General features: G+C 49.2%; 1 protein-coding gene across 1 annotated transcript in view; it reads left to right on the plus strand.

The window, feature by feature from the left end:
* IQSEC2 (IQ motif and Sec7 domain ArfGEF 2) overlaps nucleotides 1-16,158 on the plus strand; it is an 83,721-nt gene that overhangs the window by 60,408 nt on the left and 7,155 nt on the right. The window contains 8 exon segments of the mRNA XM_037512369.2: nucleotides 3,631-3,892; nucleotides 4,734-5,135; nucleotides 7,685-8,580; nucleotides 9,954-10,115; nucleotides 10,604-10,726; nucleotides 11,688-11,854; nucleotides 14,130-14,269; nucleotides 15,334-15,459. Of these exon segments, the coding sequence (XP_037368266.1) occupies nucleotides 3,631-3,892; nucleotides 4,734-5,135; nucleotides 7,685-8,580; nucleotides 9,954-10,115; nucleotides 10,604-10,726; nucleotides 11,688-11,854; nucleotides 14,130-14,269; nucleotides 15,334-15,459 (2,278 nt within the window).

Consider the following 16,158-nt stretch of genomic DNA (forward strand, 5'->3'; position numbering starts at 1 on the left):
GAGAGTGAGGTGTCATGAAAAGAACCTGGGCTCTGGCTGTCTGGGTTTGCCTCCTGCCATTCTCACTTAATAACTGTGTGACCTTAAAAAGTTGATTTACATCACCTCTCTGAGCCTCAGTGTCCTCATCTATAAAATAGACCTAGGGGTGCTTGCCTCGATGAGTTGTGAGGATTCAACAGGCTAGTTAATACTCTTGCCCTGGGGATAGAGATGACTCTGGAGCTCCGTGGCCACACAGAAGAGGAGCCTGTAGGCCAACCTGTGTGGAGGGGGATGGCAGACATGAAGCTAAGTGTTGAGAGGCTAGCGTACAGCCAGGTAGGGGTGATGAGGCCAAGGCTGACAAGGCAAGGGTCAGGTCTGGGGAGCCACCCATAGCTATTGTGAAGAAATGGAGGTTGTCCTATGGATGGTGATTCCTGTAACACCCAAGTATGAGCATGTCTCTCCTCTGCTTGTCTCAATAAACAAAATCTTTGTTGTGGGCTCAGTGCCCCTCATGATTTGCCCCATTACCTCTTTGACCTATCTTCACTACTCTCCCCTTTTTCACTCTGCTTCAGCTGTGCTAGCCCCTCAGTGTCCCTCAAATGTGCCAGGTGCAGTTTTACCTCAGGACCCTCGCTCTGGCTACTATTGCTCTGTCCAAACTGCTCTTGCCTTACACAACCACACAGCTCACTCCCTCACTTCCATTAGAGCTAGGTTTGTATGCCATTTCTTCAAAAGACCTTACCATCTAATATAGCACCTTTTATTACTTTGCTGTATCTTCCTTCCTAGCACCTATCTCTACCTGAATTGGTAGTATTTATAGTCTGCTTCTCCCACTAGAATGCCACCTCCCCGAGGGAGCAATGTATCTTGTTCACTTATATTTCCCCCATCAGCATTGTGCCTGGCACAAGGAAATTGTTCAGTTGTTCATTGAATGAGTTATAAGGAGCCATGGAAAGGTTTCTGGTGGGACAGTGAAATGGCCAGATTTGTACTTTGGAAAGCTTTCTCTGGCCACAGGACAGAGAACAGATTGGAGGAGGAGACTAACAGCTATGGTGAAAGTTCAGGTGAGAGGGTTTGTTAGTGTGGCCACCAGAGCTTGTTTGTTGACTGCCCCCCTCCAGGAGCTTTGACGGTGCACCTATTGTGTTCTGGGCCATGCGCACTCTGTTCCTTTAGGAGATTACCAGATTCTCTTCCTGCGCTGGGATTCTGGGAGTCATGGACACAAATAGCTGTCACACTTTGCCAAAGCTAACCTGCGCCATAAAAAGAAGGACATGTGCTGTGTGTGGGAGCTCTGAAGAGGATCAGCAATCATTTCTGGCCCGAGGTGGGCTTCAGAAGGGCTTCTTAATGGTGGCATATGACCTGAACCTTGATGGAATTAGGGTTTGGAGGGATTCCTCAGATCGGAGATGGCAGAAATGATAGAGTATTCCAGGTAGAAGGTACTGCCGGAGCAATTCCAGGTAGAAGGTACTGTCGGAGCAATTTGGGAGGTGAAAGACAGAGGTGTTTTGGGGAGAAACAGGATCTGGGCCAGTCTACAGGGAAAGGTGGATGGGTTGGGGGCTGGCAGCCAACCCTGCAATATGGCTTAATGTCTAAGAGTGTAAGCTCTGGAATCAGACTGCCTGGATTTGAATCCTGGCTCTATCCTTAATAGCTGTGTGGCCATAGATATGTTACTTAACCTCTCTGAGCCTCGGTTTGTTTATGTGTAAAATAAAGATAGATAATAATACCTATCTGATAGGGTTGTTTTAAAGAGCAAACAAGTTATTAAATGTGAAGTGGTAAAAACAGTGCCAGAATGTGTCGAGTGCTCTGTAAGCTAGTATATCTTGTAAAAGCCTCAAATACCAGAATAAGGAACTTGGGCTTATCTCTTTGGGGCAGTGGGATGGTTCATGGACAGAGAAGGCAGGTGATTGAAACTGTGCTCACGCTGGGTGCTGTGAGGGCGGAGGTTTGAAAGGTTGATGGGCAGGATCCTGCAGTCCTGAGTGGGGCAAGAAGAGCATCTCAGATGCCTGGGGGAGGGCTGGACTGGGTCTTACCCCTGCAGGGGGCATTATAGGCCCCTTAAGCCCAGGAGGAGAATTTGGGATAGAAGATAGCCTTTCCTGTCTGTTTCCGCCTTGCTCCTGGCAGTGCTACAGACTGATGCTTGGAAGGGTGGAGGTTGTGCAGCGGTAAGGTGGGCCCTCGTGCCGGGATGGGCTGAGCTCTGCCACTGCAGCCTAGTCTGACCCAACTTTGCCGGTACAGCTTCCCCACTCTACCCAGCCCCCAGCCCAAAGTGCTGTTCTGCAAAGTGGGCAGACCTGTTGAAGCTCAAGCCCTGCACTGGTAGGGCACCCCTCCCCTTGCTACCCACCCCAGCTTGCCTCAGTATCTGTCAAGTAGGTATCTGTCAAGTAGGGACTGAGGAGTGGCCCCTTAATTCTTTCACTAACCAAAAGCGTGGGTAGGGGGGGCCCAACCCTGTGCCTGCCCAAACCACACAATTCTCTGGGCCCTAGTCACACCCATTCCCCCACAGCCCCCTCCATGCCTCACCCGTCTCTCCCTCCCAACCCCCATCCCCTGTTCTCCTGACTCTCTGCCTCCTCACCATACCCGCTTGACTCAGGGCGCCTGGGCTCCGTCGCCACCTGGGTTCCCTGGCAGCCTGGTTGTCATGGCACCATGGAAGCAGGTCTGCCAGAACAACAGCTCTGGGTAACCAGGGCGGGCAAGGCCCAGTGCTCAGCGTCTGCCACTCTTCGCCCTCGAGACCCCCGCCCCCTCCCCTCAGCTGAGCAGAGGAAGCCATGAGGAGAAAAAGGAAGCTGCCCCGAAGGGCAGCTCTTTACCTGTGAGGATGCTGGATGGGAGGCGCCTCCTACTGACCCCCCAGCTGGAGCCCTGGCAGCCTGAGAACCCTGGGAACTGGCCAGGCCTGAGTCCAGGCAGCTGAGGGCAGGGGTGGGGCTGTAGGGGGCAGGGCTGGGAAGGGGAAGGAAGAGCCTGGATGAGGAGGATGCTGGAGTGAGTCTCAGGCCTGGGGTCAAGGCTGGGAGAGAAACCCTAGCACACGGTAGGGGACAGAGTCACAAGTGGATGGATCTGTGAGGGGAAGAGGTCTGGAGGGAGGGAGTGGAGCTATGAGGGAATTGGTCCATTGGAGGAAGGGGGACTTGGGGCCGAAGCTGTTAGGGGCCAGGGCCACCAAAAAAATGGTGGTTATGGGGAGGTTGGAGGGAGACAGGTCTGGGAGGAACTGGTCTGGAGATAAGCCTGTGAGGGGACATGGATGTGGGGGGTCGAGACTATAAGGGGTAGGGGAATAGGTCTGGGTGGGAAGTGAGGGTGTTTGAGGATAGAACTATGAGGGATCGGGACTAAAGGGGAATGAGGATAGGCCTGTGAGGGCCGGGGGGCTGAAGGGAAGGAAATGTGAGGTCAGTGGGGAGACAGCTTTGGGGGATGGGAGTCCCCTCTGACCTTTAAGTATTCTGGTCCCTATGTCTGTGAGGAAGCTGGGTTGCAGGAAAGGATCTGGTCCACCCACTCTCAGTCTGGCCCAGCAAGCCCATCTCCTGTTCCCACATCCTTGCTCATCTTATCTCATCCCCACAGTGTGGAGGGTGATGCCCCAGGCAGTGACCTGAGCACAGCGGTTGATAGTCCTGGGAGCCAACCCCCCTACCGGCTGAGCCAGCTGCCCCCCACCAGCAGCCACATGGGGGGCCCCCCTGCTGGGGTGGGCCTTCCCTGGGCTCAGCGGGCTCGTCTCCAGCCAGCCAGTGTCGCCCTGAGGAAGCAGGAGGAGGAGGAGATCAAGCGCTCCAAGGCCCTATCGGACAGCTATGAACTTTCCACGGACCTGCAGGACAAGAAGGTGCAGATAAGATGGCTTTGGCTGGGAGTGGGAGGATAGAGAGATGTGAGAGAAATCAGGGAAGGGTTGGGATGTCATGTGGATCGATAGTATCCAGGGAGGTATAGTGAGACTGGAACAGGTGAAAACTGACTCCAGGACACTTCAACCAACTGGGGACTCATTTCACCATCCATCCACTCAGTCTCGTATTCACTCAGCAAACATTGATGTACAGATGAATGAGACCTGGACCTGGTCCTCAAGAATCTCAGTCTAATGGGAGAAGCACACATAGAAATTGACAGTTTCAGAACAGTGTGCTACGCAATATCATATCAATCTCATACTATTTTGCTAAAAAAAAAAAAATAAAGTTAGAGGTGGGGTGGGGAGCACAATATACTATGTATAGGAAAAAAAACCTGAAAAAAACATACACCAAAATATTCACTGTGGTTATGCCTAGGTGATAGAACCTCAGGTGAACAAATCTTGTTCCCTCTTTCTTCCTCTTTTCCTTACCCCTTTTACTTTTCCTTCCCCCTTTCCTTTCCTCCTCCTTGCTCTCAATTGCTTTCTGTCCTGTTTTGGATTGATTTTCCAAACTTTTTTTGAATGATGAATATCTACTTCTTGTAAATAAAAAAGGAACCCCCCCACCCCTGTCCTGTCTTGTGTGACACACACTAGCCGAGATAAAGTGAGAACACGACACTGAGATCACTGTCCTATGCATTCAGGCAGCTGGAAGCAGCCAGCTTTGACTTGGGGGAGGGGGCGGCAGGGGGGTGGTTGAGGCTGAGGGAAAAGAGGCTGTAGTGAGTTTCTGACCTTGTTCACCTCGACCCTCCCCTGCTAGGTGGAAATGCTGGAGAGGAAGTATGGGGGCTCCTTCCTGAGCCGCAGAGCTGCTAGGACCATCCAGACAGCCTTCCGCCAGTACCGCATGAACAAGAACTTTGAGCGGCTCCGTAGCTCAGCTTCAGAGAGCCGCATGTCCCGCCGCATCATCCTTTCCAACATGCGGATGCAGTTCTCCTTTGAGGAGTACGAGAAGGCCCAGAACCCCGCGTACTTCGAGGGCAAGCCTGCCTCGCTGGACGAGGGTGCCATGGCTGGTGCCCGAAGCCACCGGCTTGAACGGGGACTCCCATATGGAGGCTCCTGTGGAGGGGGCATTGATGGGGGGGGAAGCTCCGTCACCACATCTGGAGAGTTTTCTAATGACATCACAGAACTCGAGGACTCCTTCTCCAAACAGGTCAGCATCCCTAAAGGGCCATTCCTCCCTGTCCCCATGCCCTGGTGCTCCTAGGACCTTTTACCTATACTCCAAATGGGAAGTAGTTGCCCAACCAGCATTTAAGACCAATAAATAGCTACCCTCTGAGTAGGGACCATGAGGATGATGAGAAACACTGCAAGACAAAAAACAGTATATAGTTAAAATGAGAAAGGTGAAAGTCTGGGTGTATAGAACACAAGAAAATAAAAGTTCTCACTCTTTGGAACTTGACCCACTTTCAGATTAAGGCCTAACTAACAGGTGACGAGCCCTCTTATGTGCCTGGTGCTGCGGGTGCCTCATAATGACCTGGGAGACAGAAGTGGTTATCCCAACTTTACAGAGGAGGGGACTGAGGCTCAGAGGCCTTGAGAGGTAAAGTGACTTTCCCAAACTGGATTGGAACTCAGCTCTGTCTGGTTCCAAAGACCATGCCCTTTCCTTTATACCACACGATCACAGACCAGGTTCTGTTCTCAGCACCTTGAGGGAGACAGATAAACTGGTCAGGGGCCTTGTTCCCAAGTATCTCTTAGGCCAATAGGGAATGACAGATACCTGTACACATGACTGTCTCCTAAAACTGAGTGTGCTTGGAGCCATGCAAAAAGGATCATGTATAGTACCATGCATGGGAACCCAGAGAAGGGAAAAAAAACTTTCATCTGGGAGAACCAGAGAAGGCTTCATTGAGAAAACAGTGCTGGTGCTGGGCATTAATGGGAAGATAAGATTTAGCAAGTTACAGATAGCTAGGAGGGTGTTGCTCGCACAGGCATTGCATCAGCAAAAACATGGACAGGTGGGAACGTCACAGGCGGTGATGGTGGTGAGAGATCATTCTAGGCTCAGGGTGTGTCAGTGTGGCTGCTCAGGTACAAATCTCAGTTCTGCCATTTTCCAGCTGTGTGACCTTGATCAAATGGTTTAACTTCATTGAAACATCACTAAAATGGAGATAAAAACTCCTTAGAACTGTTTTGAAGATTCTGTTCGGCTAGGTGATGTATATGAAAGTACGTAATATGTGGTAGCTGTTAAGTACATGTTCGTTTCCTTCCTAAAATCAAGGTGGTATTTGGCAGAAAGTAGATGAATGAATGAAGCTTTATAAAAGAAGAGATTTCTCTGTTCTAACTTATGTGATCTGGCCCTGCCATTAACCTGAACATGTTTCCCTATAGCCTAGTAAAAGGGATGTGGAGGGGGAGGGGTGCTGAGGGAAGGAAAGACGTGTTAAAAGGAAGGTTTAAATCACTCATCTACACTTAACTCTTCATTCATACAACAAACATTTGATTGAGCAGCTCTTCTGTGTCAAGCAATGTGTTGAACTGAGCTTGAAAAAAAGAGAAACCAGATCTGGATCCTGTCCCTTAAGGGGAGACCAAGAAACCATATCTGGCCCATTTCTCAGTCCTACCCAAATCTGATAAGGAAGTGTATTTGTTGTCAGTTGCCATGTAACAAATGACCCCGAAATTCAGTGACTTAAAACTTAATTTCAAAGTTTGAGCTTAACACACATTAATTATCGCTTACAGTTTCTAAGGGCAGGAACTGAGAGTGGCTAGGTGGACCTTGACTTAGGGTCCTCATGAAGCTGCATTCAAGCTGTGCAGTGGGAGAATAGATAATTGGGAATGTATAACTAAAGAATATGTAACTGAAGATATAACTGGGGCCAATGGATCTACTTCCAGGCTCTCTCACTTGACTGTTAGCGGGTGAATTGAGGCCCTTGCCACGAGAGCCTCCATAGGACTGCTTATGGTGCAGCCTCCCCCAGGGAAAGGGATCTGAGAGAGAGAGCGCATAAGCAAGCAAGAGCACTCAGAGCAGAAGCCTCGGTCTTTCATAACCCAAACTCAGAAGTAATATCCCATCACTTCTGCCATAGGCTGATAGTCCCACAGGCCAACCCTGGGGCAGTGTGGTTCAAGAGGGTGTGAATATCAGGAGATGGGGATCATCAAGAGCCAGTTTGGAGGCTAGATACCACAAGGATAAAGACTTATCAGCCATGGTCCAGATTCTCGAGGTTGAATATTCTGTTTTTTGTCTTTTTTTCCTCAGAGAGAAAAAAACGAGAGCTCTGGAAGCCTAGGGGAAGCTGGGAATTTGGTTTACTCAGGGAAGGTGGGGGGAATGTGTGTGGCACAGGCAGGGATATGGGTTGAACCAGGGAGGAGGTGGCATTTGATTTGGTGTATATGGACACGAAGGAGGATTGGGTTATCTGAGAAGGGAACTTGTGGGCATTAGTCCCAGCTCCTGTGAGCTCACAATGGCTCCCTGGGAGTTATTTTATAAACTGCAGAGAACCTGTGGAAGTGGGGGAGGGGAATCCTTCTTGACTGCCTTCAGGAAGAATCCCCCTTTTTCCTTCCCTCCTTCCTTCCCTCCCTTCCTCACAACTTCCTCCTTTTTCTCCTTCATTCCTACCCTTTAACCATCCCACCATTCCCTGCTTCATCTTCCTTCCTTTTTTTCCCTTTCCCTCCTCTCCTTTCTTGCCAACATAGGTAAAATCTCTGGCTGAATCCATTGACGAGGCCCTGAACTGCCACCCATCCGGATCCATGTCTGAGGAGCCAGGGTCAGCCCAACTGGAGAAGCGAGAATCAAAGGAGCAGCAAGAGGACAGCTCAGCCACATCCTTCAGTGACCTTCCCCTCTACTTGGATGACCCAGTTCCCCCACCATCCCCTGAGCGACTACCCAGCACAGAGGCCCCACCCCAGGGCCGGCCTGAGTTCTGGGCATCAGCTCCTCTCCCGCCAGTTCCTCCACCAGTGCCACCAGGGACCCGGGAAGATGTTAGCCGTGAGGAAGGCACTCGCAGGGGTCCCGGGTGTTTGGAGTGCCGGGATTTCCGTCTGCGGGCTGCCCACCTTCCCCTGCTTACCATCGAGCCTCCTAGTGATAGTTCCGTGGACCTGAGTGACCGCTCAGATCGCGGCTCTGTCCACCGCCAGCTGGTGTATGAGGCTGATGGCTGCAGCCCCCATGGGACCCTGAAGCACAAGGGGCCACCAGGCAGGGCCCCCATCCCACACCGCCACTATCCAGCCCCAGAGGGCCCAGCTCCAGCCCCGCCAGGGCCCCTGCCACAAGCCCCCAACAGTGGCACTGGGCCCAGTGGTGTGGCTGGGGGTCGTAGGTTGGGAAAGTGCGAGGCCACAGGCGAGAACTCTGATGGTGGAGATAATGAGAGCCTGGAGAGTTCCAGCAACTCCAATGAGACCATCAACTGCAGCTCTGGCTCCTCTTCGCGGGACAGCCTGAGGGAGCCTCCAACCAGCGGCCTGTGCAAGCAGACATACCAGCGGGAGACGAGGCACAGCTGGGACTCACCAGCCTTCAACAACGACGTGGTACAGAGGCGGCACTACAGAATCGGCCTCAACCTCTTCAATAAGTAGGTGTTCCCTGTTCCGCTTCCTCACCTCCTCATGAAAGGGCACTTTTATCCCTGGGGCTGATCGCCAAGCAGTAATCTGGTTTTCATCATCCTCTCATTTTGTGGATGGTTTTTCTTCCCAGCTGTTCAAGAAATAGGATTGGCAACAGAGTGACAGAGAAGAAAGCCCCTCAAAGCACCTATCAGAGGCACTTCTAGTCCTGGCACTGCCTCTGACTGACTGTGATCTTGGGAAAGATGTTTGCCCTCTCTGGGCCCCAGCTCACTGTCTATAAGATGGATTATGAACCTTGGACCCCCGCCTTCCTTTCTTGCGGGGAGAGGCAATATGCAGAAAGAGCCCTGCTCTAACAAACAGGACACATGGACCCCTAGCCTGACCTTGACCAGACTAGGCAAGATGTAGCCCTGGGCAAGATGTGCTCCCTCCTTGGGCTTCAGTGTTTCTGTCCATCAACCATCAGGGGTATATATTTGAGGTGCTGGGGGACAGGGTGAAGTGCTCTTTTTAGGAGTCTGGTCTTGTGCCAGGTGCTCTGGAAAGGGACAGCATTGTGACATTTCAATAGAAAAGAGTTAGGAGAAAAATGCTTTACGTCTTTTTAGTCCATTAAACTGTTCTCAATATTCTCACATTCACTCAACAGGGTGGGTAGTAGCTGTCCCTATTTTATAGATAAAGAACTTAGGCTTGAAGAAGGAAAGGGAATTGTCCAGAGTCATGCGTGATAGTGATCAAGCTGAGAATAGCACCAAAGTCTCTTTCAAGTTCTGGCTCTGGGGTTCTGAATATGGCATACTTCAAACTGAACCTGTCTTACAAACTGAACTTGTCTTAGTGGAAAGTGGGGAGTACTTTATCTGTAGAAGCACTCAAAGAGAGTGAGTGATACCTGTTTGGTTGGTATGCAAGATGCAGGCAAATTAACTTCTTATCTACTGCGGGGGGGGGGGGGGGGGGGGGGGGGGGGGGGGGGGGGGGGGGTCCTGGACTCAGAGAAAAGGCCTACCCTGAGGCTCAGGCCTTCTTCAAGAACTCCTCAGTACCTTTGGGGGATAGGCAAGCACCTCACATTGAGCAAGCTCTCACTGGATCTTCATTTTCTTTCAATAATAGTGTGGCTCCAGTGAAGGAGGAAGTTGGATTGAAGATAACAGAATTTTGAAGCTCTGTGAAATGGGAAAGTGGCTTCCCTCTCCATGGGTGTCATTTTTTTTCATGTGTGCCACTGAAGGGATTGGACCAAATTTTGTTTCCACTTCCTTGGTTCTCTCAGGCCATGGTTGGGCCTAAAACTAGTTCATAAAATGGGACAGAGGGCAGTGTTTCATGAGGATGGTCATCTCACCTACCTCCCCTCTTTCTGCAGGAAGCCAGAGAAGGGAATCCAGTATCTGATTGAGCGGGGCTTCCTGTCAGACACACCAGTGGGCGTCGCTCACTTCATCCTGGAGCGGAAAGGCCTGAGCCGGCAGATGATAGGGGAATTCCTGGGGAACCGACAGAAACAGTTCAACAGAGACGTGTTAGAGTGAGGACCCCGGGATGGGGCAGGCTGGGCCAGGGATTCCTGAAAGAGGAGACTAGGAGAAAGGAAGGGGATAACTTGTCCTTTTTGCTCAGATAAAATTTATAAAACAGGATGACTAGACAGACATTCCTGCTCCCATACCCCTCTGCCCCAAAGAGCTCTGATCTCCCCTGGCCCTATTCCTAAAGCTTTCTGAGTGGCTCTAGTCATGCCTCTCCTTTAACCTGCAATGGGCCTCAGTTTCCCCATTTCTGGAATGAGTGGTTGTCAGAATGTGTGAAGGGATCCTTAGTAACAATGTATCTGACTTTGATATTCTAGGATGGATTCAATTTCAAATGTACCATCCTCATGTGTACTTGCTTCAGCCATGGAACCAGAGTTTGGAAGTCTGTCAGTGGAGTGTTTGTCTATTTGAGCAGGTCTGGGTGGGTCAGAGATTTTCTGCAGAGGAATTGAGTGTCACACACCCCTTCTTTGCTCTTCAGCTGTGTGGTAGATGAGATGGACTTCTCTTCCATGGATTTGGATGATGCACTCCGGAAGTTCCAATCCCACATCCGGGTTCAGGGTGAGGCCCAGAAAGTGGAGCGACTCATCGAAGCCTTCAGGTGTGCCTGCTTCCCACTGCTGGCGCTGCCTTTCCCTGCTTTGGAGGGTGGTGTAGTGTGTATCTATACGTCTGAGCCTCATACTTTTCTCACCAGAAAATGGCAGTTATAAACCCTGTCTCACAAGGCAGTATTGAGATCAGAGGTAATGTGCATAAAGTATCTAGCTCAGCAACTGGGATGCGGGTATCCAATTAGTGACAACAAGGTCGCAGCGACAGCTAATGTTTGCTGTGAGTGCTCACTAGGTATCAGGTGCTGAGCTGGACACTTCACATTATTATTTCATGGAATACTCAATAACAGCCCTATGAAGTTGGTACTTCTATTATTATCTCCATTTTACAGATGACAAATCTGAAATTGAGAGAGATTAAGTAGCTTGCCCAGAGTCATACTGTGAATGAGCAATGGAACCATAATTTGAACTCAATAGTTAAAGGCATGACCCATCCCCCTTAACTATTATCCTTTACTATGAATGCTTTAGGGATCAGGCAGACCTGGGTATAAATCCTAGCTCTACCACTTTGGGGTATTTTGTGAAGAAACAGAAGAGCTGTTGAGAACCATTTCCCATAATGGGAGAAAGATTTGCTTTGCAGTCAGGAAAATGTAGATTTCCATCCTGGTTTCACCATTTACACAGCTCTGTTACTTTGGGCAAGCTACCTTGCCACTTTGGGCCTCAGTCACTTCATCTGTAAAATGGGGCTGCTAATGCTTACCTTGCAAGATTGTAATAGGACTAAATGAGACAATGTACACAAATCCCCTGGCAAAACTCTGTAAAAGGTGATTCTTACATGCTAGTCTTGGGAAAATTCCATAGAAATAGGACTGACCCAAAGGACTTAGGAGTATTTCTTAGAGGATGAGTTGATGGTGGCAGTCTGGGTGGATGATGATAGGTGGAGATGACTGGTGTCTGACCCTGACCCTGATCCCTCTTGCCCTGCAGCCAGCGGTACTGTGTGTGTAACCCTGCCCTTGTGCGCCAGTTCCGGAACCCAGACACCATCTTCATCCTTGCCTTTGCCATCATCCTCCTCAACACCGACATGTACAGTCCCAGCGTCAAGGCTGAACGCAAGATGAAACTAGATGACTTCATCAAGAACCTGAGAGGTGACCCCAGACTTTCCTATCACCTCTCTTGTCCTTAACCTGGGAAGAACAAGTGGGTAGGATGGGCGTAGAGAAGGACAAGAGAGATCACATCTGCTCCCTGGAAATTAACCTGTGATGCTCTCACTCTCTGTGAAAACTGGATGTTCCCAGGGCATTCACTCATTCATTCAAGTTGTCCTTCATTGACTCATTGCATATACACAAGATATCAAAGTCCTGCTATCACAGAGCTTATACTTAAACTATAGTATATACTATACACAGAGCTTATACTATCCACTTATTGCTGCCTCTTTCCTTTTTTTCTGTATGTATGTAAAGACTCATTTAATCACTGTAGGTACCCTTTGCTTCATTCATACATTCAGTGATTCATTTGACCACTGAGTGCCTCATGTGTGCCAGACCCTATGATGGGATGATGAGAAAGTGAAGGAGCATCACCAGTCCCTGCTCCAAGAGAGCTCCCTGTTTGTGGGAGAGATTGACTCATAGTTCCAGACACTCAACACAAGACAAAAAGCAAACCATGATGTCAGCGGGACCAAAAATGTAGTCAGAGTTCAGGGGAGGGAGAACCCACCTTCAATGCATTTCCTGGAGGAATGTGACAGAATGGCAATAGAGGAGGTCTTGCCTGATGGTAAGAATAGCACAGGCACAGAGGTGGAAAAACTTAAGGTCGTTTGGAGAACAATCTGCAGGGTGGACGATCTACTTGAGGTTAGTTGGAACCAAAATATGAGAGCCTTGAGTGACAGAGGACTGGTGTCACCTTGACCATTTTTCTTGGCTTATTGCATTGATACCTCACCTTTCACCAAGAAGCAGCCTACTAAAAATGACACAGATGTTAGGATGATTTAAACAGGGAAATAGAATTGAGGAAAAGCAAACAGACCAGACATATTTGCTGACCATCGTGGTTGGCACAGTTAATGGGCTTTCAGCTCTCTGGCAGCAGTGTGATAAAGGATATGCCTTTAGCACCTGCCCAAGGAGGAGGCATGGCATTTCCAAAGGAGAAAACATTCTCTCTAGCAGAAGGTTTAGAGGGGAAGAGTGAGTGGGTTTCACTCAGCAGACAATCGGGAGTGGAGAAGGATGGTAGACTGGGAGGAGGGAATTAGACCGATTAGAGGCCATCTGGAGCTGTCTCCCAGAATCCTGCCATTAGTCATTTGTTCGTTCATTCATTCATTCATTCATTACCTCTCCCTTTCTCTCTCTAAGAGTATATAGATATGTGTGTGTGTATGCTTACAAATATGTATACACAGATACACCTACACATATATATGTGTATTGTGTATATACATATACACGCATGTTGTGTGAAATGCATACATGTGTATACGTGTATATATAATCTATGTGTGTTGTGTATGCATGTATATTTCCTCCTCCAATTATTAATAAATAAGCAAACAAATGAAACAAATACCTGTGTTGCATCAACACCGAAGAAGACTTGTTGCGTCAACAACTTACCAGCTCATTCCAGAAATAATGGAAATATAGAAAGTCTTTTAATGACCCCAAATCCTGCCCCCTAGGGGCAACCACGGTTAATATTTTTGTCTAGTCTAGTCTTTTTTTCCTATGCATATGTCACTTTTGACATAGTTAAGATAGTGATGTACATGCAATTTATTACCCAGCTCTTTTCATTTAACTTGCCAAAGAATTTTCTCATGTTTTTTGTAACCATCAAGTTTTTAATAGCTGCATTATTTTATTAAATGGTTATACTCAGTTTTACTTAACTTTCTCTATTGTTAGAACTCAGATTGTATCAGATTTTTCCCATAAGTAGCACTTGCGTATATATACTACATCTTTACACATATTTCTCAATTATTCCTTGGGGCATATTCCTAGAACAGGAATCACTGAATATTGTCTTCCAAATTAGTTATGTTAGTATACATGCTCACTTCCCTGCACTCTTATTAAATGTTATGATTTAGCATTATTTTTGCTGCTGGAAAGGCAAAAAAAAAAGAGGTATCTGATTGTTTTCACTACCACATGCTCTGAGTTATTTAGACAAAATCCCCACTCTGGGGATGGAAGCAGCGGTGGCTGTCTTATTGAAGGGTACCTTTCCTGACCGCGTCCTAGCCGAGGGACCAGGGGGACTGCCTCCCTCCAGTCCTGGCCACTGTTATGGCCCATGCCTTGGTATGGGAATTTGTGGAGAACCCCTGCCACCCTTTCCCCATATTCATGTGATGTCTGCCTGTGTTATTCTCCCTCCCCGCACACCCAGGGGTTGACAATGGTGAAGACATCCCCCGAGACCTCCTGGTGGGCATCTACCAGCGCATCCAAGGGCGCGAACTTCGGACCAATGATGACCATGTGTCCCAGGTGCAGGCTGTGGAGCGAATGATTGTGGGCAAAAAACCGGTAAGTGCCTTGGGAGGCTGTAGTGGGGACAGGGCCTGGGTCTGCTGCTGCCTATGAGGGTAAGTCAATGCCCCTCTCTGAGCCACAGGCTTCCCTCACCAAATGGAGGAATACCAAATAACAGTACATTCCTCAGGGTGTGTGGTGCAGATTGAGATGCTGTGGGAATGTATCCAGCAGATTGCAAGGCACATAGTGGGTGCTCTATTAACATAAACAGTGTTCTTACATGCTTATCACAAGTGAGGAACTAAGTTAATAGTTAGCTGATAACCAGAGCCAAGAACAAACTCTACTCTTTGAGTTGACAAACATTTACAGATGCCTTTCCACTGAGCTTGGCATTTCACTGGACACCAGGGACACAGATAGGAATCAGATGTGGTCTTTTTTTTTTTTTTTTTTTTTTATAGAGGCATGTTTTATTTATTTATTTTATTTGTTTGTTTTTGTTTATACAAGCACTGGGTACAGTCAGAAGCACGGGAGGGTGAGAGAATTCACCAGAGCCAGAGCGGGGAGCAGAGCAGGCAGAAGGACCGAAGTACACTGCTGAGGGGAGCAGCGGGCGGCAGGAGAGGTCTGCGGCCATGTGGGACCCTCCTCCGGTGGCTTGGGAGCAGCCGGGGATCGAACCGGCGCCACAGAGGGCACGGGCAGCTTCGCAACCCAGCGCCCAACCGCTGCGCCACCGGGGAGGCCCAGATGTGGTCTTGTTCTGGGATCACACTCATACCAGGGAGGGTGTCAGACAAAGACACAATACTTCTGTCTTATTTCAGGGTAGCACAAAGAAAGGGAAATCATGAGTGGCTTCTTAGAAGAGATAACACTGGAATTGGGATTGGGAGAAGGGTGGAATGTGGCCATCTGAAGCGGAGCAAGGGCGTTATAGGGACGAAGGCCAGACAGCAGAAAATCTAGGCTTAGTTTCTTAGACTCCGTGCATCAGAGTGACAGTGACATGTGTCAAATGTAAACTTCTTATGGTCAATGTTAAGGTGCCGGAGGCCTGAAGCTGGCATGCTGGCCTTGCCAACATCTATTCCTTTGTGCCCATCTAGGTCCTCTCTCTTCCTCACCGTCGACTGGTTTGCTGTTGCCAGCTCTACGAGGTGCCAGATCCAAACCGTCCCCAGAGGCTAGGGTTGCATCAGCGTGAGGTCTTCCTCTTCAATGATCTGCTAGTGGTATGAACACTGTCAGGGAGGACCTGGAGGGGAGGTGGCGAGGTTGGCCTCCATGTCTGGCATGAACCATGTAACATGGTGGAGGCATAGTGGGTGAGGTGCTTCACTGTGGGATCTGTGTGGTCTTGGCTCAGGAAGAGGCCACCTCTGCCCCTCATGAATCTATTTGGAGTTAATAACAGCCACCAAGGGTAGAAAATGTGAGGACCAGGGGAGATGACAGACTTACAACCTGGGGTGTGGTAGGAAATATCCACCTCAGTAACCCAGAAGGTTGGTTGAAGGGAGGTGAGCCTGTGACCCCCGGGTCAGTTCAACACCTTGGGGTGGTTGAGAGGCTTAAAGTAATTCTTAAGACTGAGCTCATCATCAGTGTGGACATGTGTCTTTTAGAGCTGGGACTCTTAGGACTCTGCAGGTGGAGAGGAAATTCCAGGGCCTTCCCTTCAACCTCTTACCCAGGGCAAGAACAGGCTTCCACACGCTCCCCACTTGCATGACTGCAGGGAGCAAAGGCTGTCTTCCTCCAAGGCAGCCAGTTCCCATGTCAGTCAGCTCTGACTGCTTGGATCTCTCTCCGATGGGTCTCCTCCATTGATCGTCACTAGACTCTTGGCATCACAGAGAACAAGACATTTCCTCAGGGATTTGAGGGCAGTGATCTATCCGCCCTTGGTCTTCTCTCCTTTAGAACAGGAT

Source organism: Talpa occidentalis, unplaced genomic scaffold (genome assembly GCF_014898055.3).
Source record: "Talpa occidentalis isolate TD23 unplaced genomic scaffold, MPIMG_talOcc4v2.1 talOcc4.15, whole genome shotgun sequence".
In the NCBI taxonomy this organism is placed as follows: Eukaryota; Metazoa; Chordata; class Mammalia; order Eulipotyphla; family Talpidae; genus Talpa; species Talpa occidentalis.